The 19,170-nt window shown below is 42.9% G+C and overlaps 1 protein-coding gene across 1 annotated transcript in view; it reads left to right on the top strand.

The window, feature by feature from the left end:
- The first annotated feature begins 3,659 nt into the window (after positions 1-3,659).
- The window catches only part of COPS3 (COP9 signalosome subunit 3), a 39,316-nt gene continuing 23,805 nt past the window's right edge, over positions 3,660-19,170 (top strand). Inside the window, exons 1-5 of the mRNA XM_075560938.1 lie at positions 3,660-3,825; positions 14,437-14,566; positions 16,608-16,720; positions 16,814-16,863; positions 18,482-18,574. Of these exons, the coding sequence (XP_075417053.1) occupies positions 3,771-3,825; positions 14,437-14,566; positions 16,608-16,720; positions 16,814-16,863; positions 18,482-18,574 (441 nt within the window). The 5' untranslated portion in view covers positions 3,660-3,770. The remainder of the gene's footprint in view (positions 3,826-14,436; positions 14,567-16,607; positions 16,721-16,813; positions 16,864-18,481; positions 18,575-19,170) is intronic.

Below are 19,170 nucleotides of genomic sequence, written 5' to 3'. Positions count from 1 at the left end.
TCACCCGTAACCTTTGAGTCGTGTGGTTTCTGTCTCCTACTCGCCGATGCCATGACCCACCAGTGCGCCTACAGCTTGCTGAAGCATTTCACTTGGTATTCCACTAATTCCTGGAACTTTGCTTCTGGCTGATGCTTTCAGAACAACCTGGACAACCTCCCTCAATACCATAGGTTCTTGCTTATATGCCACCCTCTTGAAATGGTTGAATGTCAACTAGTTAGTATTGTTACAGTGACTCTGTAATCTTCCCATCTTCTCTTGGCAGTTCCTGAATTGTTCAATGGAATCTTACTAGAGATTCCTCAGTTCTTTCCGTTTCAGATATGCTAACCCTGATCTTCCTTTTAGGTTTTCTAAGTCAAAGTCTTTACATATTTCATCATTATATTTAACTTTGTCTTCTCAAGCTGCCTTTTGAACATCCCTGTTCAGCTCATTGACTTCATAATTTCTTCTATTTGCTTTAGCTTCTCTACAATTGAGAGCAAGTTTCAGAGTCTCTTCTGACATCCACTTTGATCTTTTCTTTCTTTTTTTGGTGAACTTTTGCCTTATTCATAAATTATGTTCTTGATGTCTTCCCACAGCTCATCAGGTCTTCTGTCATTAGTGCTCAATGCAGCAAATCTCTTCTTGAGATGTTCTCAAAATTCAGGAGGGATAGAACCAAGGTAGTATTTTGGCTCTCTTGTTTTAATTTTCTTCAACTTCAACTTGACCTCGAATATGAGTAATGGGTGGCCAGTTCCACAGTCAGCCCCTGGCCTGGTTTAGCTGGTGACACTGAGCTTTTTCATCATCTCTTCCCACAGATGTAGTTAATTTGATTTCTGTATATTCCATCTGGAGAAGTCCATGTGTTGTGTTGTTAAAGAAAGGTATTTACTATGAACATATTGTTGGTCTTGCAAAGTTTTACCATGTGATCTCTAGCTTAGTTTCTATTATCCAAACCATATTTTTCAACTAGTGTTTCTTTTTCTTAGGTTCCAACTTTTGCATTCCAATGGACAATACTACCAATAAATTTTTATTTCACTTTTGATCAATTTCAGACTGAAGATGTAGAATTCTTCAATTTATTCATCACTAGCTTTAGTGATATATTTGAATAATAATTGTACTGATTGTATTTCCTTGAGGACAAATAGCTATAATCCTATCCCAGACAGCTCTTGAAATGTCCTTTGTGAGTAAGAATACCAAGCCATTCCTCTTGATTGTATCATCCCAGCATAGTAAATCATGAGTTTCCAATTCAAAATGGCCAATAATCAATCATTCATTTCAGCTAACATCTAGAATATTGATATTAATGCATTCCATTTCATTTTTTCTCTCTGTTCAAGGTTTGTTTTGTTTTTTAATCATTTTATTGGGGCTCATACAACTCTTATCACAATCCCTACATACATCCATTATGTCAAGCACATTTGTACATTTGTTGCCATCATCATTCTCAAAACATTTTCTTTTGACTTGAGCCATTGGTATCAGCTCCTCATTTACACCCTCCCTCCCCACTCCCCCTCCCTCATGAACCCTTGATAATTTATAAATTATTATTTTGTCATGTCTTATACTGTCTGACATCTCCCTTCACCCACTTTTCTATTGTCCATCCCCCAGTGAGGGGGTTATATGTAGATCCTTGTGATTGGTTTCCCCTTTTTATCTCACCTTCTCGTTACCCTCCTGGTATGGCTGCTCTCATTATTGGTCTTGAGAAGTTTATCTGTCCTGGATTCCCTGTTTCCAGTTCCTATCTGTACCAGTGTACATCCTCTGGTCTAGCTGGAATTGTAAGATAGAATTGGGATCATGATAGTGAGGAGGAGGAAGCAGTAAAGAACTAGAGGAAAGTTGTATGTTTCATCATTGCTATACTGCACCCTGACTGGCTCATCTCCTCCCCATGACCCTTCTGAAAGGGGATGTCCATTTGCCTACAGATGGGATTTGGGTCTCCATTCCGCACTCCCCTTCATTCACAATGACATAGGTTTTTTTTTTATTGGTGGTGGTTTGTTTACTTTTGTTGCTTTGTTATGCTCTATCTTGTTTTATGTGTATATTATTATCTCTGCAGGTATATATCCATAAGATAGGATAAACACTCTGGAGAGGAAAACAATGGACCGATGGTTCTGGGGGCATATGGGAGAGGGGGAGCCAGAGGAAAGGAAGTGGGTGTTAACAAACCCAGGGACAAGGGAACAACAAGTGATCCAAAATCGGTGGTGAGGAGGGGGTAGGAGATCTGGTAGGGCTTGATCAAGGGCAATGTAACCGAAATTACTAAAACCCAAATGAAGGCTGAGCATGATACTCGGACAAGAGGAAAGTAAAAAGGAAATAGAGAAAACAACTGGGAAGCAAAGGGCTTTATAGAGGTCTAAATACAGGCATGCACATATGTAAATATATTTATATATGATGAAGGGGAAATAGATCGATGTGCATATATTTATAGGTTTAGTATTAAGGTAGCAGATGGACATTGGGCCTCCACTCAAGTGCTTCCTCAATGCAAGAATACTTTGTTCTATTAAACTGGCATTCCAGGATGTTCCCCTTCTCGATATGATCACTGAAAACAAAGCGGTGCATAAGCCAATGTGGTGAAGAAAGATGATGGTGCATGACTATCAAAAGAGATAGTGTCTGGGGCCTAAAGGCTTAAAGATGAACAAGCAGTCATCTAGCTCAGAAGCAACAAAGCCCACATGGAAGAAGCACACCAGCCTCTGTGATTAGGAGGTGTCGATGGGATCAGGTATCAGGCAACAAAGAACAAAAAATCATATCATTGTGATAGAGGGGGAGTGCAGAGTGGAGACCCAAAGCCCATCTGTAAGTCAACTGGACATCCCCTTTCAGAAGGGTCACTGGGAGGAGACAAGCCAGTCAGAGCACAGTACAGCAATGATGAAACATATACATTTCCCTTAATTCTTAAATGCTTCTTTCCTCTCACTATCATGATTCCAATTCTACCTTACAAATGCAGCTAAACCAGAGGATGTATGTACACTGGTACAGATAGGAAGTGGAAACACAGGGAATCCAGGACAGGTGAACCCTTGAGGACCATTGGTGAGAGTGGCGATACTGGGAGGGTTGAGGGAAGGTGGGGTAGAAAGGGTGAACCGATTACAAGGATCTACATCCCCTCCCTGGGGTACAGACAACAGAAAGGTGGGTGATGGGAGACGTCTTACAATGTAAGATATGACAATATAATAATTTATAAATTATCAAGAGTTCATGGAGGGGGAAGCGGGATGGGAGGGGGGGAAATGAGGAGCTGATACAGAGGGCTCAAGTAGAAAGCAGATATTTTGAGAATGGTAACAAATGTACAAATGTGCTTGACATAATGGATGGATGTATGGATTGTGATAAGAGTTGTACGAGCCCCCAATAAAATGATTTAAAATTAAACCCTGGGAAATACGAGGTTTATTGTGAGTTTTGTCAATCCCTTGCTTTGCTCTCCCCCAACCCGCTGAAGACGGGGACTTTTTAATAGTGAGCACAAGCACCAGCAAGGAAAGCTTACTTCCGGCTCCGGCAACTACAGGCCTGGCGCTCCACGGAAACCGGAACTGGTGCCCAGGCAGGTGAGCTCTCGCGATACTTGAGTGGACGGAAGTGACGTCAGATGCTCCCGGAGGCCCTCCGGTGTAGTGGTGGCGCCCCTCCTCCCAGAGCGGCCGCTTTTTCCCGCCGAGCCGCCTCTGCCGATTGGGCCGCCCGGGGGAACCATGGCTTCTGCTCTCGAGCAGTTCGTGAACAGTGTCCGGCAGCTCTCGGCTCAAGGTGAGGCTCGGGCCGGCGCGCCCGCCGGGCTCCGGGGGATGGAGGTGCGGGCGCGGGCGGCCCTTTTCTGCCGGAGTGCCGGGTCGGGGTCTGGGCTCTGGGCAGCGGCGCTGACTCCGAGGCCGGGGTGCTGCCGACTGTGCTGTTTCCACCCCCCGCACCCTGGCACCCTGGGCTCGCCGCCCGCACCCCCCAGGCCGCATCAACCTCTCTCCACCGGCCCGGGCCCCTCACACGGGGCGCTGCTCTTGACAGTTTGGGGGCGGCGGCTTCCGCCAAACTCTTCCGGGCGCCCATTGGGCCCTTTGGGTCCCCTTCACGGGCGGTGATTGGTGAGCTACCTGTCGGTTCCGGCGGCGTGGGGCAGCCTGCGGTCTAGGCCGCTGGGCCAAGCGGGCTCGGAAACATTCCAGGCGCCCCGCACCGCAGCTTCGAGACCGGCTGCCTGCTCCCGTCCGAGGGGCGTTCTATTGTGTTCCATAGCATCGCTGTGCGGCGGCATGGCTCCCTGGGAACGCGGAGGGAGCCCTCGCCTCCCTCGCTAGCAGGCCTCCCCGTTTCTAGGGCTGGAAGTGTCAACCGTTAGCATTTTGCTCTAAATAAATGCCCACGTTGTTTCACCCTCCACCACTTCCATCGGAACCTGGAGCCCGGTGCAGACTTTTGGACTTAAGAATCAGAGCAACAATTGCTATTTGTGAAGCCCCTTTGCTGTCTTTTGCTTCAGGTTTATATAAAATAGCTCCCTACCTACCAGAAGAGGAGCCCTGATGGTTAGCTGTTCGAAACACCACATCCTCCGTGAGTGAAAGATGAAGCTCCACTCAGTCCTGTAGGGTCGCTGAGTCGAAATCAACTCGATGGCCGTTAGTTTGGGGTTTTGTGAACCTACCCAGTGTTGAGGAGCCCTAGTGGCGTAGTCGTTATGCATTGGGCTCCTAACCGAAAGGTCAGCGTTTCGGAACCACCAGCTGCTCCACGGTAGAAAAATGGGACTTCTATTCCGGTTAAGAGTTAAAAGACTTGTGAGAGGTGCCCCGGCGACTTAGTGGGATAAACATGCAGCTGCCAATCCCAACGTCAGGGCTGTCAGAGGAAGATGAGACTGCCTCTGCATGTGAGATTTACAGGTTCGGAAACCCTAAACAGGTGCTCTATTGTGTTCCATAGCATCGCTGTCACCCAGCATGGGCTGTAACAGGGAGTTTTGCTGTGGCGTTAGGAAGGAAACCGTTTAAAACTCTTTGCAACAGTGTATCAAAGAACAGACAATAAGTAAAGTGTAAAAATTATTATTAGCCAGTAATTGTATCATTCTAGGAGATGTGTGACCTGGGACATGTCAATTTAACCTCTTGAAGCTCGTCCAACTTTGTAAAAATGGAGAAGTGTTAGCTACCTCGTTGTAAGACCTAAAAGTACAGTGACACAGTACTGAATAAGTAATAGTTCTCCTTCATTTTCTTTATTGTTGATAGAAGTTGTGGTCACAGAAAAGGGATAGACTTATTATGTTCTGTATGACTGAGGGAATCATTGCTCTATTTCCCACGCACTTTGGTTCTACCTCCTGGGATGTTGTACCTGGTAAGGAAATTCCATTTGGGATCTCAGTCACTTAATGGTCCAGCCACTTAATTTCTCTTGGACAGTGTCTACTTTTACAAAATGGAACAAGACTTGATGTGTTGTGCCCATCAGTTGGGATCCTTCAGCTGCAAGCTTTGGGTTATCACTCTGCAAGATACTGTTTTAAGGGCAGTCTGCCAGGCAGAGGTGAACAAGGTCTGGGAAACCGTTATTAAAAGCATAGCTATTGTTTCTCAACTTCTCTCTAGGACTCCACACTCGTGAGAGCAGTGTTTTCATCTCTAATCCTTTCCCAAAGAATTCACGTCAAAATGGACAGTCTAGCATATTTGAAGGACTCATAGTGTGCGTCTTTGAAATGTTTTAAGAGTTTGGGGAACCAAAAGAATTTTGAAGGGGCATGCATGTTCAGCACTGTAGGGTGGATGGGGCAACATTTCCTAACAAACTTTTCGTAGGGTAGCTGATGTTGCTCTGGGAGAATGAGCAGATACATTGTTGTGATGGAAAATCCTTTCTCAGTACAAACTTTCCTAGCCTTTTCCCCACCAATGTAGTTTTTGGTTTTCTAAAAATTGTGTCATAATAAGCCCCCATGATCGTTCTGTGTCCTCCATCAAGATTACCCCTTTGGAGTTCCACAAAGCAGCTGTCATACCTTCTTTGTAGGGGGTGGGGGGGCGGGCTTTTTTTTTTAACTCTTATTGTGAATTAGGTGAAGGTTCACAGATTAGCAGTTTCGCATCCAACAGCTTATGTACATTTTGTTTCAATATATCCATTATAAATCCCTGCTTTCTCTTTTTGGATTCCTCCTCCTTTTTTTCCCCTTTGATCTTTGTCCATGAGTAAATAAATGCTGCTGTTTTTATCTTAAATGGTTGTTTATTCTTTTTTTTTTTGGATCCAAATGGGTTTTTATTAAGGAGAGAAGGTGATAGAGAAGAGAAGAGAAAGAGAAGAGAGGAGAGGAGAAGAGAAAGAGGGGAGAGAGGGGGGAGGGGGAAAGAAAGGATTGAGAGAGAGAGACCACAGCAAAAGAGTGGTTGTTTATTCTAAACCAAAGTGATTTCAGTTCCAGACCTGAAGGGTGATTCAGGGCCACAGCCTTTGGGGGTCCTACCACTCTCCATCTGACTATTAAGCCTGCCCTCATTTATGATTTTTCTCCCATTCTCTCTAGGACCTTCTCAAATGGTTCTTTCAGAGAGATTGGTACTGGTGGTGGGCACCATCTAGTTCTTTAGGTTTCAGGGTTGTGGAGATTGAAGTTTGTGTAGTACATTGAAGTAAATGTCTCCGTCTATCTTTCAATTTTCTTCTTTTAAATCATTTTGGGAGCTTGTACAACTCTTATCACAATCCATACATCCATCAATTGTGTCAAGCACATTTGTTGCCATCATCATTTTCAAAACATTTTCTTGCCACTTGAGCCCTTGGTATCAGCTTCTCATTTTTTCCTCTCCTTCGTGACCCCTTGATAATTTATAAATTATTATTTTGTCTGCCTTACACTGAGTGATGTCTCCCTTCACCCACTTTTCTGTTGTCCATCCCCCTGGGAGGGGGTTATATGTAGATCATTGTGATAGGTTCCCCTTTTTTCCCCCACCTTCCCCTTCTCCTCCTGGTATGGCTACTCTCAATATTGATCCTGAGGGGTTTATCTGTCCTGAATTCCTTGCATTTCCACCTCTTATCTGTCCTTGTGTACATGGTCTGGTCTAGCCAGATTTTTATAGTAGAATTGGGATTATGATAGTAGCGGGGAGGAAACATTAAAGAACTAGAGGAAAGTTGTATATTTCATCATTGCTATACTACACCCTGACTGGTTTGTCTCCTCCCCACGACCCTTCTGTAAAGGGATGTCCAATGACCTACAGATGGGCTTTGGGTCTCCATTCCACACTCCCTTCATTCACAATGACATGATTTCTTGTTCTGGGTCTTTCATGCCTGATACCTGATCCCTTGGACACCTCGTGATCACGCAGGCTGGTGTACTTCTTCCATGTGGGCTTTGTTGCTTCTCAGAAGGTTATGTCATAACCTTCACTGACTTGGATGTAACTGGCCCAGCAGATCTCCGCGGATGCCACTTTTGACTGGATCTTTTTTGAAGTCACCGTAACAAGATTGGCAAGTGTTGACTGAGAACACTCATCTGCAGCTATCCACTGATGGCAGAGACGTGTTTTGTTTGGAATAAACTGCATATATGAACTGGAACCTTAGTAACAATATTTTTCAACTTCATATCTTTGGTCACTGTCTTCACTTCCTGTGCTTCATGCTCACTCTGTTACTCAGAATTTTCCAACTTGAACCCTAAGTGATTGTGTTAGACAGGGTTCTCTAGAGAAACAAAACCAGGACACTTATGATTTTATATATGTATATATAACATAAGAAATAAACAGCAAATTTGTCCACAAAGCAGTACAAATGACTCATTTCAACTCCCAAGGGCTGGGTGCAAGTCAAGGAAGCAGACAGCTGAGTCTTTTTGTAGAGCAGTACAGGCAGTCCAGCCACAGGCAGCAAACCACAGAGTAGGTCACCAACAACAGTCAGCCAGATGACAGAGTCCAACAGTACCCAGCTCAAGTGATGTACACACCAGCAGTTTGGCGAAGCAGGTCTCGAAGGAACCTCAAACTTTAGTAACACAGTCCATGGGTTGGGTGTCCCACAGGTAGTGTAGCTCACAAATAGAGGCAGAGAACTAGCTGAGGTAGCTGATCAGATCAGAGAGCAAAAGACAGAATGGGAAGCTCACCAAGCCATTTATCTTTCCCCTTCATTTAAACTGCAACCTTATTAATCCCACATGTGTCTATTGGCCAGGTTGGCACAATAATCCTACCTGTCACAGTGATGGAGGTGCTATAATTAGCTACTTTCTCTAATTCAGGAATAGATAACCTTTTTTCTGCTAAGGGCCATTTGGGTATTTATAGCATCATTTGAGGGCCAGGCTGATCAAATTTTAATGGACTTACTCCTAATGAGAACTGCTTCTCTTTGGGAAGCCATGTGAATTGCTGGCATTGATGATTTCATAGGCCTTATGTAGCCTGTGGGCTAGACATCACCCACCACTGATCTAATTAAAGGGTCTTTCATAGGGCATATCTCTGGTTATGCTTATTTCAGTGCATCCTGAAACACCGAAACTTACTTTTGATTTTCCCCTCTGCTAGCACTAATGGACTGCCTTGTGATATTTTAGTAACTCCAATTTTTTATTTTTATGAACATACCATGGTGGTTTAATTAGAAGAAAAAGTAATAGACTGAAATGCTTGCTTATAGTTGTTTCAATGTTCAGAGCTTTAAAAAGGGCAAGTAGTTCAATTAGAAGAAGCTGTCTATTCCATAACCTACCAATGAAATCTATAATAAACTGATGGTGACTTGGTATTTTTTTAGTTTAATCTGTGTTTTCATCCTGCAGGTTGATACCTAAAAAGAATGTGTGTGCACGTGTGTGTCACTTTGCAGTTCCTGTGATAATGATGAGATGTTGCTTTCATATTTTGGTAAAATTTACCAAATTTGAAGTTATAGACATCCCAGAAATTAATGCTTGGCTAGGTTCCTTTGTGTTTTATTGTTGAATGTTCTGCTAAGAAATGAAACATAACACAACTACTAAATAACCAAAAACCAAACTCAAGGCCAGTAAGCTGATACCACTTATACTAACCCTACATGACACAGTAGACCGGCCCCATGTGAGTTTGCAAGACTGTTAACTCTTGATGGGAGTAGAAAGCCCATCTTTCTCCCATGGAACTGTGATTTCAAGCTGCTGACTTTGCAGTTGACAGCCCAGTGCAAAACCACTCTGCCACCAGGGCTCCAACAGCTACTAAGTAGAAATAGCCAGTATTGGTACCTTGAAGTTAACTATTGAAGAGTATAACTTAGAGGCTTATGTCCATGAATGTTTATATACACCCACTACCACCAGTGAATTTGGGATTATACACTGTAACCAAGGCGTTTGACATCAGAATAACCACCAAAACGGGCAGATTATTCAAAAGTAATAATTGGAGTCTTTTAGATTCTGTATCTGAGTTGTCAAGCAGTACTGTTGTCGTTGGGTGCCATCAAGTCTGTTGCAACTCATAGGGACCCTGTGTACAACAGAGTGAAATGCTGCCCAATCCTATACCGTCCCCTCAATTGTTTTTATGTGAGGGGTATCCCCCAAAAACTGGAATGGTGCTGGGTGGAACGGAGCTTTCGTAGTACACAGTTTTCCTCTAGGTGAGCATCTAGCAATTTGCTCTGAGTTAGTGAACACTGTGGTGTTGCCTGGGAAAGTTCTATCTGGTCACAGTGAATTTTTTTGTAAAAGCCTTTTCACTCAAGCCTTAATTTTGGTTTTATTTTTTTATTTCATTTTATTGCTGGCTCATATAACTCATATCACAATCCATACATACATCCATTGTGTCAAGCACATTTATACACTTCTTGCCATCCTCAAAACATTTGCTTTCTGCTTGAGCTCTTGGTATCAGCTCCTCATTTTTCCCTTTCCCACCCGCTCTCCCCTCCCTCATGAACCCATGATAATTTATGAATTATTTTGTCATAACTTACACTTTCCGACATCTCCCTTCACCCACTTTTCTCTTCTCCATCCCCCAGGGAGGAGATTATATGTAGATCCTTGTAATCGGTTCTGCCTTTCCACCCCACCCTACCGCCACCCTCCTAGTAATGCCACTCTCAAGACTGGCCCTAAAGGGATCATCTGTCCTGGATTCCCTGTGTTTCCAGTTCCTGTCTGTACCAGTGTACATCCTCTGGTCTACCCAGATTTGTAAGGTAGAATTGTGATCATGATAGTTGGGATGGGGTGAGGAGGAAGCATTTAGGAACTAGAGGAAAGTTGTGTGCCTCATCGTTGCTACACTGCACCTGACTGGCTTGTCTCCTCCCCGAGACCCTTCTGTAAGGGGGATGTCCAGTTGCCTACAGATGGGTTTTGAATCTCCAATCTGCACTCCCCCTCATTCACAATGATCTGATTTTTTTTTATTCTCCCATTTGTCTTCAGTGATTGTATCAGGAAGGTGAGCACACAGTGATATGATTGTTTTGTTCTTTGATGCCTGATACCTGAACCTTCGACACCTCATGATCACACCGGCTGGTGGTGCTTCTTCCATACAGGCTTTGTTGCTTCTCAGCTAGATGGCCGCTTGTTTACCTTCAAGTCTTTAAGACCCTAGAAGCTATATCTTTTGATAGCTGGCCTCCATCAGCTTTCTTCACCACATTTGCTTATGCACCCACTTTGTCTTCAGCAATCGTGTTGGGAAGGTGAACAACATGGCATGCCAGGTTAATAGAACAAAGTATTCTTGCATTGAGGGAGTACCTGAGTGGAGGCTTAATGTCCATCTGCTACCTTAATACTAAACCTATAAATATGCACATAGATTTATTTCCTCATCATCATAAATAAGTATATTTACATATGTACATGCCTTTATTTAGACCTCTATGAATGCCCTTTGCCTCCTAGTTCTTTCCTCTATTTCCTTTTACTTTCCTCTTACCCCACTATCATGCTCAGGCTTCATTTGGGTTTCAGTAATTCCTCTCAGTTACATTGCCCTTGATCACACCCTACCAGGCCGCCTACATCCTCCTGGCCATCGATTTTGGATCACTTGTTGTTCCCTTGTCCCTGGGTTTGTTAACACCACTTCCTTCCCCCTACCTCCCCCTCTCCCATAACCCCCTGGAACCTTTGGTCCTGTTTCTCCTCCACAATGTTTATCCAGCCTATCTTATTTAGACAGACCTGTGTAGATAAAGACATGCACAAAAACACGACAGAGCAAAACCAAGCAACAATATACAACAAAACAACAGCAACAATAAAAAGCCAATGATGAAACAACAACAATAACAAAGCCGGTATTAGGAGTGTTTTCAGGTCGACTCTAATGGGGTGCCACACCCTGGCCCCAAAGTCTATTTTTGGTATTTTCTGGGGTTTTGTTGCTCTGTTCCCCTTGCTGTTCTGTTACATGCCCTTAGTGTTTTGCCTCAGTGTGGTGGAATCAGATCAGGTGCAATTCCCACACTGTGTTGTCCCCTGTAGGGCTATGGGTCAGTGAGGGATGTCATGTCTCACAGTAGTGCTGGCCACATGATCATCTCTATGGATTGGCATCCTCAAGGTTTGGTGGGTCAGGATGTACTCCACTCTCTCTTCCTCCCCCTTCATTTGCTCCAGTATGTTCTGGTCAGACGTGTCCCTCTCCCCGAGCTACAGCTTCAGTGCTGTCCTCTGAAATAAATTCTTCTGGAGGAAGGGGCAGGTGCCCATGTTGTTGGGATTGGGGCTGATCCCTCAGACCTCTCCACTGGTTCCCTACTCCATGCCAATATGTTACATTCACATTTTGGAGTACCGGGTTGAAGTCTGGTCCCTCTTTCCCTGTGGAGATATGAACAACACCCTCCCGTTGGGTGATTTAGTGCCCTGTTACTCTGTTACCCATTTCTTCTTTTTTTTAAATCTCCCCCCCCCCCCATCATATGTATTCTTGGATTTGGTTTGGTCCCTGCCATACTACTTGGTCCTCATCCCAGGAATGTTTGTATACAGTTAGCTTTTTCACTATGCCCCTTTTGCATTTTTTTTAACCTTATCTCAGCAGACTCATGTTGTACTTGTCCTTTGTGCTTGGCTTACTTCACTTAGCATAATTTCCTCCAGTTCTTCCTATGCGGCTATATGCTTCATGCGTTCATCACTGCTTTTTAGCAATGCATAGTACTCCATTGTACATATGTACCACGGTTTTTTAATCCGATTGTCAATTGATGGAAATTTGGGTTGTTTCCAACTCCTTGCAATTGTGAACTGTGCTATGTTGAACATTGGAGCACAGATGTCTGACTGTGGTTTGACTCTTGCCTCTTCTGGTTATATGCCCAGTAGGGGGATTGCTACCATATGGTAGCTCTATTTCCATCTGTTTTAGATATTGCCAGATCGATTTCCATGGTGGCTGTACATACCTACAGGTCCACCAGTAATGGATTAGAGTTCATGTTTCCCCACAGTCCCTCCAACACTTGTTGCTTTCTGATTTTTTTGAATTGGGCTATCTTTGTGGGTGTTAAGTGGTATCTCATTTTAATTTGCATTTCTCTTATGGGTAATGATCGGGAACATTTTCTCATATGTTTATTTGCCATTCGGATTTCTGCCCGTGTGAAACTTCTGTTCAAGTTCTTTGCTCACCTCTTCATTGGGCAATTCTTTTTTTTTTCTTTTTTCTTTTTGGAAGCTAACAATATTGTAGATTTTAGTAATAAGGACTTTGTCTGATGTGAGGATGTGTCGTTGCTAAAGCTGTTTTCCCAGTTGGTGGGCTGTCTTATTCTTCTCTGGGTGAAGTCTTCTGATGCACACAGGTGTTTTATCTTCAGTATATCCCACTTGTCAATTTGTGTCTCCTCTGTGTTTGTGTCCTGATAGTTCTGTTATTTCTGATAGCCTATGTATTCCCTGTGCCAAAGTTCTCAGGTAGTCCCATGTCTCTCATTGATGGCCCGAATACAAACCTCAATTTTTGTGATGGCGGATTTCAGGGAACAGTGTGCATCTGTGAAATGTTGTTTCCTGCTTAGGAAAAATGCCGCAGAAACTGTTGTGATGTCGAACGCAGCTAACAAGGACAGCAACTAAGGGGAAAGCTCAAGTGTACAAGTGGTTTTCTTGTTTCTAAAAAGTTGAAATGTGGATTGCTGACAAATCTTGGTCTCGACATCTGTCAGCTTCCCAAATGAACGAAAAAGTCGACTCAGATGAAAGTGTTGATTCATAGTGCATTTGGAGTTTGTTTCACCAAATCACACTGTTAATCAGTTTTCTATTCAGAGGTTCTGAAAAGATTGTGACAAAAAAAGCCTTATTGGTGGGGGTGGGAAATGGGGCTGCTTTTACCACCACAAAGCACATACAGGCATCTCCGTGTGCCAATTTTTGGCAAAAATCAGCATGCCTCTCTTTTGCCCCATGTACCTTACTCACCTGACCTCACTCTGTGCCACTTCTTTTTGTTTCCGCGAATGAAGAGAGACATGAAAGGACAGCAATTTGAGGATATAGAAGAGGTGAAGGAAATGAGGGAGGTGCTGTCAGCCCTCCAAACAGATGCGTTTGGAAAATCTTTCCAAGAATGGGAATCTCAAAGTTGACAAATGTGTTAAATGTAATGGAAAGTACTTTAAGCGTGATACAGTTGTTTTGTAAAAAAATTAAATATAAAGCTTTGGGGTGAAATTACGATTTGGGGGGTACCTGCTCATGTTTGAGCCCATTGTTGCAGCCACTGTGTCGATCCTTCTTGTCAGGGCCGTCCTCTTTTTCACCACCAAGCGTGATGTCCTTCCCCAGGGGCAGGTCTCGCCTGCACTTTAGTACAACAGAAAGATCCAGGGACTCTGTTAGGGGACTAAATAATTTGTAAACTGTCAATTGAATAACTTGCTGCTAAGCTATTCTGTGAATACAATGAATGGGAAACTGGACAGTCCCTTCATCCCAGGTGTTTAGTAGGTTGACTGTTTGAAGCTTGGGTAAATGACGGTCTGAATTGTAGAAAGGAATGGAGCTGGGAGATGAGATGCAGGAGATAAAATCAGGTCATGTTTGATGATCTTTTGGCTGCAGAGAACTTTAGAGTAATGATAGATAGCAATGTGTACATTTCTGACATGCCTAACTAGAAAAGGGGGTGAATAAAAGGAAACCTCAAGGACCCACAGGAAAATAGGAGCTCTGGTGAACGGTCCGGCCAGCTCTTAGCCATGAGCTGATGCTTCCCTTCTTACTCTTTGGGGCCCCCCTCAACGAAACAAAAGAGATACAAGAGTCACCTTTGGGTACTTCTAGCTCTGAGATTCAAAGTCACTTTTCTAAGTTAGTTACTGCTATAACTGAGCACTGGCACTATTTCTGTTTTCCAGGGCAAATGACTCAGCTTTGTGAACTGATCAACAAAAGCGGGGAACTCCTTGCAAAGAACTTATCCCATCTGGACACTGTGCTTGGGGCTCTGGATGTACAAGAACACTCCTTGGGGGTCCTTGCTGTTTTGTAAGAGATACTCTATAGATTTGTGGTTTTTAAAAACGGAATGCTTTTCCAGGCTTTATTTGGGGTTTGTTTGGTTAACATGTAACAAAAACCACTTAAACAACATTAAGCTCTTTTATAGAACCAAAGCCACATAATAACAGTTGCATTTTACTTGTTCTACGTAGTCATTGCTTATGTTTTCTTTACTTTTGTTTATGTTTATACAGTGTATGAACTTATAAAAATAATGGCCATCTTAATGTGGGCACTATGGTTTGCATTTATCTGAATAATTTTCTTCATGCCATCTGTAAAATTGTCATTTTTTCACTTGGAAAGAAAACAGAAAAATGAGGGAACTGTATGATGAAATACAGTTCCGCCTTGGACAGGGTAGATTTAAACTGTGGTCCAAAATAGCATTACTTAGTGTCGAGTTGGTCCCAGCGCTGTGACACTCTGTACAACAGAATCTTGTCATTGTCACATAGGAGCCCATCATTGTAGCTACTGGGTCAGTACATCTTGGGTCTTCCTCTTTTCTGCCAACTCTTTCTTTTCTTTACCAAGCGTCATGTCCTGCAGGGACTGGTCCCTTGGGATAACATGTCCAAAGCAACATTCTGGCTGTCCTTCTTCCAACACAGATTTATTTATTCCTCTGTCAGTCTGTGGTATGTTCAGTATCAACACCATAAGTCAAATTTCTTAATTCTACAGTCTTTCTATCAGTCCATCTTTTATATTAGCGGTTCTCAACTTGTGGGTCGCGACCCCTTTGGGGATTGTCAAACGACCCTTTCACAGGAGTCACCCAATTTATAACAGTAGCAAAATTACAGTGATGAAGTAGCAATGAAAATAATCTTATGGTTGGGGGTCACCACCACATGAGCAACTGTGCTACAGGGTCACGGCATTAGGAAGGTTGAGAACCACTGTTTTATATGCATATGAAGTCATTGAAAATATTATGGGTTGGGTCAGACAAACCTTAGGCCTCAAAGTGACATCCTTGGTGTTTAACACTTTAAAGAGCTCGGTCTTAGCAGCAGATTTTCCCAATGTCATAATTTTGTACTTCTACTTCCATGAGCATTTATTGTGGATCCAAATAAAATACAGTTCTTGACAACTTCCATAGTTTCTCCATTCTTCATGATATTGCTCAAACAAGTTAAAGCTGCTTAATTTTAAGACTAGACTAAATAGACCTTCAAACATGATTTATTGTAAAAATGTGTACTTCACAGTAAAATTAAGCTTCTCTTGCTACCATATTATAAGTGGAAATGTTGCGATCGTCATACTTATAGAAAGAATACATCTAAACTGAGCCTAAGTTGACCTCATTCAGGGTCAGCCTTCCTTCAGGCTAGGATCCCTGAGGCAATGATGTACACCAGAACAGTGACAGAAAACACTTGGTGCGAAGGAAAGGGTGCCATGTGGTAGCCAGCAGCCATATGTGACTTTTTCAATCAATTGAAGTGAATAAAGGGAAAGATTGGGTTCCTGATGCACTAGTCACATCCTGTGCACTCAGTACATGGCGGTGCAGCCTCAAGCCTGGGCATCTTTGACCTGAACTCTCCCAATGGCCTTCAAACCAACCTGCCAGTTCTCTTTCTTAAAACAGGAAGAATATCAACTGAATTTTCAATGACTAACATTGTGGTCCTGACCACATTGGAATTGGGGAAAAGAAAAAACATTGTACAAAAACTTGGTTTATAAGCTTATAGTCAGGTCCTTCAGGAATATTAGCAAATCTGATATGTATCATTCAGTGGAGTGATTTGTTGTTGTTAACTCCATTGCAGCTGTGTTCTAAATCTTTGGTGTGTGGAAAACTTAAAGAAGTTGTGTTAGCCAGGCCAGGAGAGTCTGGGGAACTCTGCTTCTGGTTCTTGATTTCTAAAAATATTACTCATTTAATTGAACTAAACACTGAAGGTGAGAATAGGGACAGAAGGCAGGAGGTACCTCTGGCATGAGTTAATTTTACATTTTCCATCTCAATGTACAAGGGTAATTAGGTTCTTTTCCCTTTTTCTAGGTTTGTGAAGTGTTCTATGCCCAGTGTTCCTGACTTCGAAACGCTATTCTCACAGGTTCAGCTTTTCATCAGTACTTGTAATGGGGAACACATTCGATATGCAACAGACACTTGTAAGCTAAATAACATTTTTCATATTTTCTGTAGAAGGTCTTTTTCTCATGTTGTAGTAATCGGTATTTTCAATATTTTGTTATTATGTCTAGTTGCTGGGCTTTGCCATCAATTAACAAATGCACTTGTGGAAAGAAAACAGGTAAGAAATGTTGCTCGAATACTCATCATCGTGATGTATATCAAATTTGCAAAATGGAACTAATTTGTTAGGCTCCCAGGTTACTGCTGAGACCCTTGGCACGTACATAGATGGAGTTACTGCAGAGTACTGCATGTGTTTGATGCAGGGACAACAAGCCTACATGGAAGGAGGAGGGAGGAAGTAGAGCTTCAGCTGAGAGGCTACTGGGTTTTCGTTTTTAATCTTGTTTTAACTACTACCCTAGTCTGCTTTATGTTGAAATATGCTGCTTTGTTTTAATTTTTCTTAACTTGTTAACAATCATGATTTTGACTTACAAAAGCGTTATAGGAATAACATACCTTTCTCCCAGTTTCTCCAGTGACAGTATTTAACCACATTTGCTTATCGACCTTTCTCTCTGGGTGGTGGTGGTGGTGGTTCTGGTTCTGTGGCATGGGTTCTGCCGTGTAGCTTATGGCTGGAGAAATAAAATTGCAGACATGATGTACCTGACACCAAAATGCTTCCGTGGGTGACAGATCTTCAGTCTTTCTTCATCTTTTAGGAAGGACACTGACATTTTTGAAGAGTAACAAGTTGCATGCTTCTTTTTGATTGAAAGCTTTCAGACGAGTGGTTTGAAGGAGACTGAAAACAAAGACTCAGTGGGTGTTTATAGGAGTAGGAAATGACTTCCCTTTGAAAGAGATTGTACTTTTTAAAGTACAGGTTCCGTTGCTTTGGAGCCCCATTGCTGGACCAGAAACCGTCCTCACAGTCACTCAGAGTCAGTGCCGTTAACTGCCGGGTGGGAGGTTGTGGTGGTCACTGCAGGAATAATTCTCCTTCCAATGAGAGACACGGTGATTGGAGAGAACAGGCATGTGATGCCTGGATAACAACAGTCATCGACTTGATTCAGACTCAGAAGCTGGACCACTGGGGTTTCCCAGGCCGGGGCTCATTTTGGAAGCAAATTGCTTCCTCTTTCTCCCTGAGGAGTGGCGAGCAAGTTTGAATCACCTGGTACTTAGTCTACTGAGTCTACTGTGCCACCAGACCCGCTGGGTACCAGCTGCCCAGTTTCACCTGGCACTCACTCATCTGTTGCATTTGGAAAACATTGACTTGTTTAGATGTAAATGTAATGAACTGAGGAGCCATGGTGTCATCCTGGGCTGCTACCTGCAAGGCAGCAATTTCAAACCACCAGCTGCTCCTCCCTGCCCCCCGCCCCCAGAAAGCTGGGGTTTCCCCACTCTTGTCCAGAGTTAGAACCCCCCCCCCCCCATCTGCAGGGTTGTTGGGAGTTGGGACTGACTAGATGGCAGTGAGTTTGCTTTTACTGAGAAAGAAATAGAGTGCTCTTGATTATTGACCTTCTATGTAATGAGAGAGACATTGATGATTTACCAAAGGAGGGTCCCGAATTATTTTAATTATCATAAGAACATGTAAGGAGAATGCTGTGACTGAATAGGGATAGGAATTTCCTGAAAGAGTATGGAAACCTCATGTTGCTATTTAAAGGAACCTATCAATTAGTGTTATTTTTTATTTGTAAGTGACAACATAAGATCCAATGTGCTGCCATCTTTGAGAACTTGTCTGAAAGAGATGTCATTTCTGACAGCCCCTGCGAGGAATTGGCATCCTTAAACAAGCCATAGACAAGATGCAGATGAATACAAATCAGCTGACCTCAATACATGCAGATCTCTGCCAGGTAAGCAGCCAGTGACTTCTAACTGCTCAGAGGTGTGTGTAAGGTTGTGGGTTTGTACAACATTGGATTACATGTTTGAAGGCAGTTTGGTGACAATTATAGTATGTTGTACACATTGAAAATTGTAAAAGCACCTAATAATTAGGGAATTTTCATTAGTACTCGAATGAACTACACAGACTGGGGTTCAGTTGTGATGTTAATAGACCTGAATACTTAAATTCTTATGTCAAAGAAAATCACGTTTCCTCCCCCTCCCTCTTAATTGTAAAAAATATAACAAAACATTTGTCATTTCACGTACACAATTCCATAGCATCAAGTATTTTATTTTGGGATTTTGGAACCTGAGATTACACATATTTTACACCTTTAAGTTTACCCATTTATTTTACATAGTTTCTCGGCTGGAAGGCACAAAGGAGAATCGATAATGAAGTCGCCTTCCCATTCATTTCTTCTTTTGAGGTTCCTGTGTATCTCCCAATGATTTCTTCCTGCACGTAAAAGTAAATCTCAGAGATGATTCCATGTTATTTCCATGTGATAGGTGTGCTGTAGTTTAACCCGCACTCACTGGCACTTCCGTTCTCCTC

Source organism: Tenrec ecaudatus, chromosome 10 (genome assembly GCF_050624435.1).
Source record: "Tenrec ecaudatus isolate mTenEca1 chromosome 10, mTenEca1.hap1, whole genome shotgun sequence".
NCBI classification, from domain to species: Eukaryota; Metazoa; Chordata; class Mammalia; order Afrosoricida; family Tenrecidae; genus Tenrec; species Tenrec ecaudatus.
The sequence above is the reverse complement of the archived record's forward strand: the minus strand, read 5'-3'. Positions and strand labels throughout refer to the sequence as shown.